At 36.8% G+C, this 12,753-nt stretch overlaps 1 protein-coding gene across 1 annotated transcript in view; it reads right to left on the bottom strand.

Moving 5' to 3' along the window:
• CFTR (CF transmembrane conductance regulator) overlaps nucleotides 1-12,753 on the bottom strand; it is an 86,494-nt gene that overhangs the window by 47,435 nt on the left and 26,306 nt on the right. Inside the window, exons 8-11 of the mRNA XM_005519242.3 lie at nucleotides 11,422-11,668; nucleotides 8,977-9,069; nucleotides 8,252-8,434; nucleotides 5,365-5,556 (exon numbers count right to left, since the gene is read on the bottom strand). Coding sequence (XP_005519299.1) covers nucleotides 5,365-5,556; nucleotides 8,252-8,434; nucleotides 8,977-9,069; nucleotides 11,422-11,668 — 715 coding nt within the window. The remainder of the gene's footprint in view (nucleotides 1-5,364; nucleotides 5,557-8,251; nucleotides 8,435-8,976; nucleotides 9,070-11,421; nucleotides 11,669-12,753) is intronic.

Below are 12,753 nucleotides of genomic sequence, written 5' to 3'. Positions count from 1 at the left end.
CCCAGTAAACCCACCTCAAAACCCTACAGAATCTGGCCACAGACTTCTTTAGTACTATTATATAACTCAGTTTCCCGTGGAAACACCTCCTCTACTTGCATGTCATGTTAAACATTACATTCATGAGCAGCTCGTGTCTTTCAAATCGGAACATGTGTTTACTTAGAGAGTGGTAATCTCTCAAAGGTAATTTGTCATTATGTGTTTATGGACTCTTAGGTAACTATTAAAGGATCAAATGAATTAACTAGGTGGAAAAATATCACTTACATAACAAAATGGTAAAACTGGAAGTTATGGAAGTATGGCTTCAAAACTCATGAACTATTGAACCAAATCAAATGTGATATAATGCTTGTTTATTTTTAAACATGAATAAGTATACCAGGCCTGCTTCTGTAGTCTTGACTGGAGGAATGCCTTCTCTTAGGATGAGTTTGTTCAATGTTAACAGCATTTAAACATGAAAAATCCTGTTTCAGCTGTCTAGAGGTTTTACCTGTTTAACTTATCAAGTGGTAAAATCAAACAAAAATCCCATACCCTGCATATAGCAAGCTATTAATACTGATTTTTCAATCTAAATATCTGAAAATCAAGTCACATTCCTTTCCCCTATTTTATAACATGAGTAAAAAGGATTTTGGAAACACACATACCACCTACAAATTAAGTCCTACAAACTTCCATTTATATTCATGTTATCCCTGCCATTACATTAATACAACCTCCAATTAATATAATCCTTAGGAAAGTCACACTTGTAGAATTACTTCAGATTTAGTGGCAAGTTTCCACAGACATACAAACTTGGGAAGTTCACATATCTCAGTGGCTTTTACAATACACTCGGTCCTTAACTTGATGTGTTAGACAAAAGTTCAGATGCTCTTGCTACAATTTTTTATTATAAATGTGATTAAAGGTACTTGATTAAAAGGGTAAACCACTTTGTCAAAAGTGCTGCTGTGGCAGCACCAACTCATCTTACTTTTTGAGTACCTTTAAACTTGCCTATGGGGACTGCCTTTAGAAAACATGCTCAGAATCCATACCAACTACATCTTGTCTTCTCTCTATTAAAGTATGCCAATATAAGACTTCAAAGGTAATAGATTTGAGGTAATACTGCAAACTCAAAAGTACTCTTTTTGAAACAATTCATTTCAGTAAAGGACAAATGGTAACGACTACTAATCTGTGCTGGAATGGTTTAACCTAGGAGGTTAAAACATTCACTTTCTTATTTGCTTACTGGGACCTTAATTTACGAGGTCATATTAAATAAAGCATTCATCCTGCTTTCTTGCTTGTTAAAATAATCACTTTCTCAAGAAAAGGAAAAGAGAGCAAGAGGGTAGCGGAGAAGGAACAGGTAACACTTTTCCTACGTGTCTTGAAAACTTTTTACTGCGATGTTTTGCAGAATGTGTAATGTAATTTAAATGTATTGGTATTCCCTTGAGTTCAGCATCACACAAAAACATAGGCAATGTCTACACACACCTTGCATCTCACTGCAGTCATACTCAGTGGGTGCCAGGCTTTCAGAAAGAATGTTTGCCAGTGAGGCTGTTTCTTTTGGGTATCAAGAACACTAATAAAAACCTCAATTACAACTGTCTCTTTATCTCAACTCTAAAGCACTCTTTTTTGTTCTTTCACCTTTTACTGCTTTTCTCCTAACCTCTTCCCATTTATAAACTGCAGTAATAAGAACATTGTAAAACATGACTTTAACTCCTCTGATGCCCTACTTACTCTCAAAGGAAAAATATAATAAAAAAAATGTAATTGTAATCAAGTTCAACACACGACTGTCTTTCATTATGGATCGTTTCAGCAACTCAGATCTTGTACACTCAGACTGGGTTGCTCTGTGGTGTCCCTTGCCTTTGCTCTCCCCAAGTTCCAGAGAATGCTACAGAGAAGAGCTGTGAGGACCAGGGACCATGAATGAAACCTGTGACACTCTACTGCTGTCACATGCATCATCAAGTGGTACTACACTCCAAGGAGCACCACTGAAACACGTGCTTCCCACAGGCAGACTCACAAAACAGTATCTACTGCAGGACCATTGCCTGTGTCTGGCTGCCCAACAGTCACACACCATGTCAGGCCATTGGGTCAGACAAGAACCACACCATGCAGGAGAGAAAAGGATACTTGAGAGACAGGTACAAACTAATTAAGCTTGTAACCTCAGGCACAGACTGACATCCTAGTGCGTTGTGCCCTACACAAACACACTTCGTCAAACTATCTTGGCATAGCATTTATGAGGCATGCAGATCTCCAATATATCACAACAATTTTCTTTTTAATCTTCATCTGTTTCACAGTTCATCTTGAACAGGTATAATGGCACAACTGGAGGGCAGGTGAATTATATCAAGGCAACAAGATTAAGAAACTGAAGAGAGAAATCTCTTATGAGAGTTAAGGAAGTACAAATGTAGCTACCTGAACTACTTGGACTAAAAAATGTCCCATTTTAGTGCTCTGAATTCCTCTAAACTTATGTAAGCTCATAAAGGAAATAAAAGAAAATTGTTTTGTTGCTCATAGTTTCACTGCTTTTCAGTATTATTTTTTTGTGATTAATCAGAATTACCTGTAGAAGAAATCATCTTTTTAACCTTCCTTTTGATGGTTCCATGCACACATAGAACAAAATGCAAAGCTGTGAGAATATATTTTTGAACAACATAAAAAAATTCTTCCATTCGAGAAAAACCTACCATGGCAAATCTGTTGTTTAGGTAATGACTAACATAATCAGATTTGCCATTCTCTACAACTTTACAGAATCTAACACAAGACACATTCCAACTTCTGAATAAAGATCTGATTTCATATACAGGGAAAATTCCATTCTTGAACACCTAAAAATATGGAAAGCTCTGGGAAATATTTACTTGCACTTTCCATTTTTCATAGAGATAAATTTACTTTGTGTACTTAGCAACTCTTTAGAGGCTCTAAGTGATACCTCCTTAGTAAATTAACTATATACCAAATCAAAAAAGTCAGTCAGGAGAAAGTAGCACTGACTTTTGTGAAAATTCTCATGCACCCCAAATTATTTAAGTTACACTTCTGTAATATCATTTCTATATCTCTATAGACCTAAAAGGAAGTGGAGAGTACCTTGTGACATCACCTGGTTTCAGCATCCTGTTTTGCTCCAGACAAGAACAGGCTACTCATTGTGGTCTGGAAGTCTCAAGCCCACATAAATGGTAGGATGTGACCCACATAGAATGACCTGCAGTATTTTATTGGTACTAATAAAGAAGAAGGGGGAAAGACATCAAATTTATGAGTTGGGCTAGATCTTCAGTTTGCTACCTCTATAGGTTGATGGTGGAAATGGCAAAGTAAAAGGGGCACTTCACAGGTATATTACTTTTTATCCTACTAACACATCTACTTGCCCACTGGGTCAAAGAAGATGTATTTGTATTCCAAAAGCATTTTGGTGAGTATGGAGTTTGGAAATAAATCTGACTTAGCCAATGTTAAGAGCTCTATATTAACTGACTTGGAGTGTATGCGCAATAAGGAAATAAACCCTCTTGTTTCACCAATCCTTGGTTTGAGGGCTCTACATAAGATTTAGACTCAGCAGGCCTGTTTTCAGGTGGAATATATCACTACCTAGGAATGTTGCAGAGAAGGGGGCAGAGTGAACTCAGGCAAAACTCCTCTTTTTTCTCCTTTCTGAAGAACGAGAACAAACACACACACACAAAAACTGCAGTGCAAAGTACTAATATAATAAACCCCTAAAAGGTCACACTGGGGAATAAGCAGGGAATTAATATTTGAAATCTGTCACTCAATCTGCTGTACTGACTCTTGTTTGGTAACTAATACATGAAAGCTAACAAGACAAGAAAGCATAATAATGGAAATAAGGTAATGTGTTTGGCTTCTGTCCAGACTATTCTGCCTTCTCTTCAGGCAGCCCAATTTATTCAGTCCAGGAGGAAAAAAAAGTATAAGTATCAAACCTGATCTCAAATAATAAGCCCTGCTAGGAGGTGAAGCATATAATTCTGCACAGAGCTGCAGCAACACAGATCAAAGCTGGCTTGATTGAGCCTGCTTGGAGAACAAAGGAGCTGCAGCCTGCTGAGACACCGAGCCATCCCACGACCACTGAGACACCAAGCTGTCCCACCAGACAGTGTGAGACACTGAGCCATCAGTAATCACCTGCTGCTCTAGGAGGGGCCTGGCTTGAGAAGCCTCCTTGAGTGAGGGCAGCTGTGAACTGCTGAAGCCAGTTGTTTCTTGGGGCTTTGGCGTTAACTATAACTTTCATAACCGGGGTTAAGGACAACTCCACAGAAAGCCTGACACAGAAGTTGTTCATTCTCCTGTCTTCAGGAGCTTCCAAAGAGATTTCCAGCAAACCAAATTAAAAATCCAAACATAGGCTGATATGGCCAGAAACATATAGGGAAATATTACTTTATTGCTTAACTACACCCTGCTCTGAGATAATCCGTGGTAGTAACCTTATCTTATTTTTAAACAGGCTGGCCATGGTTTCTTGCTTGACTGGTGCTAAAGAAAAATATGTTTCTCAATGTGGCCAAAAGAAAAATCCTATTCAGTACAGCTAAATAGTGATTTTATTTGTATATTACAGACAAAATCTTAAGGCATAGAAAATTTCGCAAAGGTCTCAAATGCTGGCTCCTTTTGTACCTTGCCATGTGTAAAATGTATTTCCCTACACTACCCTCTGACAATATCAAACACATACAAGGACATTTCAGTGTGATTGTACTTTTTGGGCTACATGTCACATAAAGATCGATCCTGCAATTATTTCCAGTGCAAGAAGCTTTAGACTATACACAGAAGAAATCCCAGATTTAGTCAAGATGTTTTTGCTAAATAATTCAGATTTCTGGCACAAAATTAAGGTTATCCCTGGAGCCATTTTTTAAGCGCAAAAGAAAGGAGAAAAACAGGTTAATTTCCAAAACTGTAAAGAAAAGCTTCTTTATGTGGAAGAAATATGACAAAAAAATTTTGGAATAATATATTTATATATAATTTCTTCAACACCAGTATGTTTACTCAGGTTTTTAACTAGCAAGGAAGGCTGAGAAGGCAGACATCATATAATATCTGTGCCTGCTTACTTAGCTTATGTTGTGTAAACTACCAGAATAGTCAATGTCAGTGTATCTCCCAAGCAGCTGTCAACAAGATTGGGATGTCAGACTGAGTTCCTTAAATCTCAGAAATTTCTCACTTGCTTTAAGCCCCATTCCCATACCTTTTCTTTGGGGGTTTTCACTTGGGTTGGGTCACAGGTGTTAAAAGTCCTAGATGACTAACCTCTTCTAGCTGGCAGGCTTTGATGACACTCTTGTACCGGTATTCATCATAGGATACACCAAAAATTATGTTTTCTTTTATTGTTCCAGGCATGATCCAGGAAACTTGAGGTGAAAAGGATATCCTTCCACTGTGTTTAACTTTACCCTGTGAAGGCTCCAATTCTCCCATTATCAACATCAGAAGAGAAGTCTGAAAAAACATTAACACTTGATTAATATATCAGAGATCTGTACAACAAAAAGAAATGTTGAACAAAGTGGGAGTCACTCTGTTAAGTCACTTAAATTACATATTTGTCTTGTCAAGAGTATCCCTGTAAGTACTGACTTAGTGCAAACTGCAATTAGTGGACATTTTCATATGTGTGATTCTGAAAGGCCTCTAATATAAGAGAAACTTAATTTAGTAAATGATCGTGTAAGATATCTTGTAAAAAAGGCATGCTACTGCAAAAGTATGTCATTTTAATGAAGCTATCAACAATTTTACAAGGTAAAAATCAATCTGTGAAACACACAGACATAAGGTACTAGTATTTATAGAGAATTCTATTTGATTTTTCATATTATCAGTGACTGTTTTGTTTGTTCTTTGTACAACATAATTCATGTTTATAATTTTGTTAGTGCTTATAACTATTTTATCTGTATTGCCTTGAAAAATTCATTTTCTCTGTGTAAATATATACAATTGCTCATTATGATCTGAATTCTCCTCCATAACTCTTAGCTCATTTAATAACTTTTATCTGTATTGCCTTGAAAAATGCAATTTCTTTGTGTAAGTATATACAATTGCTCAGTATGATCTGAATTTTCCTCTGTAACTCTTAACTCATTTACGTGAATGCATGACCTAAGTGTATTTACTATTTCCCTTCATAAAAGAATTGATTGCAATTTCAGTACTGACATGTTATAATTTCAAAGTTAATCAGTACCTTGTAGTAACCTTGTCACACATGATTGGCTGCTAGATCAAAGAACAGAATTAAGAAATACACGGAAAAATATGTTACAGAGGCATTGCAGTGGTGTTCTTATCACTAATAAACAGTCAACAAAGTTGGGACGTAACAGCCAAAGACCTAAAAAATCTGTCTAAGTCACAGTTCCATGCTGTCAAGCCCAGGATCCTTTTGCAAGTTATACAATGTCTCATGAGATTCCTTCCTTTGTACCAGAATCTGACGTTTCCAAAATGCTGAGTAAGAAGCTCCCAATCTTGCAAAGGACAGCTGCTCGGTATGTTTTGTACACTGGATGTTAAACCACTGCATCTTGTGCCATATAACACAAATTAAAAAACAAAACAAGACCAAAGCAAACCCTATCTAATACTGAAGCAATATTAAAGAGCTGATTTCAGCTCTTCATACCTGTTGTAGATTAAATAGTTAATACAGATAAAATTGTGCAGTCTGTTTCATGGGCCTGACAATTCCTGGAACATACAGTAACAGTCTCAAGCACCATGAAGGAACCCTTACATTTAGAAGGTGTAAAGGAAGGCAAATATTTTTGGGGGGTGGTGGGTGGGAGGAAAACCTTATTTTTTTAATTTTATGATATTAACTTCTTGAGTTAATATTATAAGGCTTTTATTTTTATTGCCTTGGAAAGAGCAAATTTTTTTGCATGTATATACTCACATAGACTGTTCAGTGTAATCTGAATTTTCCTCAATTTCCTATGTAGCAGAATAAAGGAGATATACATATATCCTTCAGAATTTTCTAGTTCACACTTCTATAGTACAATTACCAGCATTAGCAATAGCAATAGATAAACTACTCTGTTAATTCAAAAGTATCACAGTAAAATGCACCTTAACACATCATCTTGAGGACAATCTCATGTTCTGAGTCCCTTGCTCTCTCTTGTGAGGATCATTAGTGAAGAATAAGAAGCCTTGATCATACTGAAATTGATGGGTCCTTTGTCATTGACTCCAACAGACCAAAGATTTTACCCCATGCAAGTAAAAGAAATCATAATATTTTCACCTATAATTTATTAAACAGGAGAAGCATAATGAACATTTGTTTTAATTTTCACATCTCCTCGAAAAATCCAGTAAAGATGAAAGGCTCATCAAGACTCATCTAATTACTTGCTGTTCAAAGTGAATAACAGTATCACAGTTCAACTCATATTAACGATGTTAATTGGATGTGTCATCTGCAAACTAAGTGCATTGATAATATTTTGGGGTAGTAAAATGATGAATAATCTAAACCACAACTTTTCACAGGAAACCACCAGTTTCAGCAGCATCTCCCCAGGCTTTCACGTGGGGTTTCAGGACGCCCAAGTGAGGCACTATAGGAAGCAGAGCTGAGTGATCAGGTACACCACATGTCCAGGGCACCTGGCTACATTCCTGTCAGCCTTGTCAGGTTACCAACCATCTTGTGTTCATTTTTTTCCTTGAAATGTTAGTAAGGCAGGGAAAATAAATGCTTTCTAGCACACTGAGCCATCAGAATATCTATTCTATATTCTTAATTTCTTTTAAAGGCAGGGAGATTCTCACCATGAGCCTTAATTTTAGGCTTCAGTCTGCATTACTCCTGTAAAATTTCCTTTTACTTCCAATGGGAAAATATTTTGTCATTAAATGGTGATTTCCTTATAATTCTGTAACCTTCAACTACAAAAAAATTCATCAAAATCTAACTCCTATTTGCCACAGTATAAAATATAAAGTAAATATTTTAATGAAACTTGCAGATTACCCATACTTTTTCCTGCAGCCATCATTTCTGCAACAAACATAGGATAGCAAGAATACAGTAAATATACAGGTAACAATAGAGGTAACAACACAGTATTATTCATTATAGTTATTAGGACTCTTGTTGAATGAGCAAAAACATAAATACCTTGCCTGCTCCAGTAGATCCAGAAACAGCTAATAGCTGCCCCTTCTCAATCTTGAAATTTATATCCTGAAGAACAGGAGAGGCATGAAGGGGAAAATTACTGAAGAAGAGATTGTTGTCAGTGCTAGGAGCTTTGCTGTTGTTGTTTTCCTGGTTTGCTTTTACAAACAGCTCTCCAATTCCCTGCAACATACATGGATATATATATTTGATATACATAAAATATAAATAAAACATGCATATGCAGATATGTGCATCATGCTATGGATTTATGAAAATACATGAACATATATTTATCATGTTACTTTGCCTATCAATAAAATACTCATTATATTCTTAAATATACTTTTTTTAAATGTATGTATTGGACTTGTGCCAAAATTTGTGGACACAAAAAAAGATTTGGTTATTATAGAACTTTTTTCCAATGTTTATATATGCCATAGCCTGATCCTGTTTTCAGGCAGGCCTAAGTCAGTAAAAATTACTTATTACAGGCCTTAACACTTATTAAAAGGGTTCTTCCAAGGTTCCTTGACTGTGGATAATCTGATATCGTGCATTAATTACTTGCTAAGTATTCCTTACCTGCTGAGAGCTGAAGCTAGTTAAAATGAAAGAGTGTAGGCTGCTCTTTTTAGAGCATCATGGCAAATATTAAAAAAAAATAATGAAAAAAAAAGACAGACTCTATGTTTTAATATAATTTGGGTAAAAGTACCAACCTCATCCCAAAAAGCTGTTACTTTGTCCAGCTCAACCCCAGTGGTTGTTAGATTATACTCCAGAGCTTTATATTCTTTTTTCAGCAAGAAATCCTAGAAACACCATGAAAGCAGATGAAACAGTAAGGGACAAGGTCATATTGCACAAAGAAGTCCATATTTGCCTACACAGAGCACTAATACTTCTGGTGGCATTTTGCATTACAGTGCTTTCAGCAAGAGGCATAAATAGAAATTATACAACATTCTTAGATGCAGAAGGAAATGTTTTTAAAACTACCAATTCTTTCATTGCTACTGAAAACATAGCCATAAAGTTCTGATTTAGAAAGAATATCAAGGCTTGGCACTTGCTTTGCTTTCAAGACTTGTATCTGGCAAGATCACCTCTCTGAGTTTAACCCTTTTCAAATAAAGCTTTACTTTTGGAGTAAGATGTAGAAGGTTGTGCTCTGGTAAACAGTGGAACAAAGCAGCTACATGCTGGTATCTCCCTTTTCCAAAACTGCAAGAGTTTTAAAAAGCTGGAATGATCTCTCTACCAACAAAAGTAAAAGGCAGATAATGATCCTGGCATGTGCAGCACTGATGCAGTGTAATTTCAGTGACACAAGTCAGCAATCTGGTGCTCATGTTGCCTTCTAGGATAGCACTGGGAAATAAGAGTAAGCCTGTGCTAATGTAGGAAAGACAGCCTCTATTCCATTGTTTCATTGAGGTTATATAGTCTATATCTATAAAGTGGATATCGATATAGTAGTATCGATATATAGTCTATATTGATATAGTAGGTATTGTCTCCTCAAAATTCTACTTTTTTAAATTTTGTGGAAGCAAATAGATCTACATGGGAAATAAAATGGAAAAACAAAGCAGACTCATGGGGAAATCAGTTCTCAACAGTACACTTGCAGATTTCCCAAGTAGAACAAGAAGAGTTCTCTTGGCATAACAATTAAGAGCAGGAACTGAAAAACTGGAAGGCAAGACACACATGGTTTATGGAAAAAGAAAAAAGAAGGGGGAAATTATAACTGTGCTTTCATAACAAAGGGGTCATCCATTGGAGTTCCTGGAGCAGTGATAGTCAGAGAGAGCACACTGATTATGAAATATCATGGTCTAAAAAACATGTGAAAATACAATAATCCAGGGGATTTGCCTGGCCCAGTCAACACTCTAAACTGATGTGGAAATTAAATCAGAGAGATGTATGAGTGGTTTATTATTCTTATTTATGTTTCTTAAGACTAGTAAAGGGCTTTTGTGTTCTGGGATTCTGTCCTGTCTGTCTACGGGGACTATACTGAACCTGCCACAAAGAGATGATTATTTATGGATTCTGGAGCACCCATTTGCTAGTATCTCCAAACACAAGCTTTCAGTGAAGTGAGGGCAATGTTGTGACAAATGGGCTTGCCAGTTCTGTGACTGTGTCCAGGGCATTGGACACATTCTTCCAGGAAACAGGAGAGATAGGATATTTCCACTAATGCCTAGGGAATCTGAGAGCACAAGGAAAACCTATAGTGAGGCCAAACAAGGCAGCCTTCTGAATGTCAAATCGAAAGGTTTATGGCTAGATTTCTTGAATTTCCTGCCCAGTTGAAAATCATAAAAATCCTACACCCACTTCTTATTCTAGACTGAGGTTCAGACATCTGATTAAGATCTTTAGGTTCTGTATTAGTTATTTTTATCACACCAAAAATAATAAAATCTATGTTCTACAAAAAAACCCACATCTATAAATATACAATGGGAAAGGTCTAAGATTTCACCCCAAAATTGTGTAAGAATTCTCTTCCTAGGGAGTAATTTCAGAACAGCAGATAAAAAAGGCAGAGTTAATGAGAATCCACCCTGATTTTACTCTGCAGATAAGACTGTCATGCTGGTACATGAGCAATTGATCTCAGTAGGTAAGGTGGGTAATAATTATTTGACTGGTACCTTAATTATGTTTGCTACTCATAATGAATGGGATGCACATTTGCATAAAATGCACAGTCTCCTGCTGTTGTTGCCAGTAATATCTAGAAAAACAAAAGATCTGTGACTGCAGCTCCCGGAAGCCATGCTATATAAAACACATTTTATAATTTTGAACTTCCTTTTCTGAAGGGAAAACATCTCTTAAGCATGACAAGTCATGATTTTATGAATTTTCTTGTTCTGCAGTGAGAATAACTAACTAAATGTCACTGTTTCAAATAAAAAATAAAAAAAAAAAAGCAGCAAGCAGGTAGCATGAGGCTCATGTGGTTATGCTGCCTGGGGAACAATATCAAGATTTATAATGACACTTCATGGTGTTTAGTCAAAGCAACATATATTCAAAAAGTCAGCTTAAATGCTGTGTGCTTTTGCTGATCAGCTGACAAGATAACACGATATAAAGAATTAGCTTACGTACTTGGGAAGATTTTAGTCTATGTACCCTACCTGTATTTTGTTTATTGCTCCAATAGAGTCATACCAGGTCTGTACAGAGCCGGGAAACTGCCTGGTCACTGTCATTCGAAGAACAATGCAGAAGGAAATGGTGGTAAATATTTTTCGGAGAGTAATTCCTTTAATCACAGCATACGGAAGCACAGCTAAGAACACCACAAAAAAGCCTGAGAAGAAGAAGGCTGAGCTGTTGAAATATCTCACATAAGCAGCTTTTCGGGTAAGTTTTAGTTCAGTTCTGTTAAAAAAAACAAAAACAAAGCCAGATACAAATAATTAGTGTAGGATTTCACAGTTTACAACTTAGAAATATTTTGGATGGAACTGTTGGCATAACAACTCAGAGGCTCACTCATCCTCCTTATTTTCTAGAATTGCAGCTAAAAAGTAAGACTCCAAACTATTTCTAGGCCTAAAAAATCATTAGAGTCAAATTTTGACATCAGTGTTCACAGATGTCAGACAAAGCAACAATAATCTGTCATGATTTGCATGCTGAATAAGCCACAAGCCTCTACAATTCCTGGCACCTCAACCTCAATCGTCTAACACTGTGGTAGGTGATGTACTCCAAGAAACATCATCACATATTCATTTAGATGCATAACTCCTCTAGAAAAAAGATACTTTGAAATGCTAGATTTGCTATGTATTACCATAAAAATAACTTAAAATAGACAATATGATTATAAGGTCATCTTCTTTGGCATGGCAACCTACTAATGGCTTCACCCATGAATTAAGGTGTCACTTCACCTTCCACCCCTTTGAAGAGGTGGAAACAGGAGTCTGCTCTCCACCCTCCTTTCTCCATAGAGGTGCAGTCTACAGAGAAGCTTACTGACTCCTGTGCAGTCAGGAATGCAATCAGTAATTTACTCCTAGCTGTTTCCACAAGGTCCAAGCATCTTACAGCAAGCTATTAAATAAAAGGATGAATAATCCAGGGGATATAAATAATTTTCTGAGTTGATAGCTCTAACTCTCAGTGCTGAAGATTTCTATTGACTGCTCTCATTTTGTTCCTGTTCATTTCACATCTCCCAGGTGCACTGCAGCTCAGTTTTGCCTGGACAGAAGCACTTCTGCTGCAGTGACAGAACAGTTGCTCTCCTGCAAAAGCAATTATCTGGGGCTAGGAATGGTGCTAGACCCCAAGATGCCCATTCACTGGGTAAGTGCTATGACCACTGGAATACTGTGCAGTCACATTGCTGACGGCAATACCTCATGTTGCAAGGCTGAGCACCACAACCTTTATGTGTCTTCTCATACTGACCCAGTGTCTGCATCCCAAGTCCATCCACACTGCTGCTGTGTGAA

The sequence above is a fragment of the Pseudopodoces humilis genome, chromosome 5 (genome assembly GCF_049639895.1).
Source record: "Pseudopodoces humilis isolate 2021_Gansu_Grassland_sample_001 chromosome 5, ASM4963989v1, whole genome shotgun sequence".
NCBI classification, from domain to species: Eukaryota; Metazoa; Chordata; class Aves; order Passeriformes; family Paridae; genus Pseudopodoces; species Pseudopodoces humilis.
The sequence above is the reverse complement of the archived record's forward strand: the minus strand, read 5'-3'. Positions and strand labels throughout refer to the sequence as shown.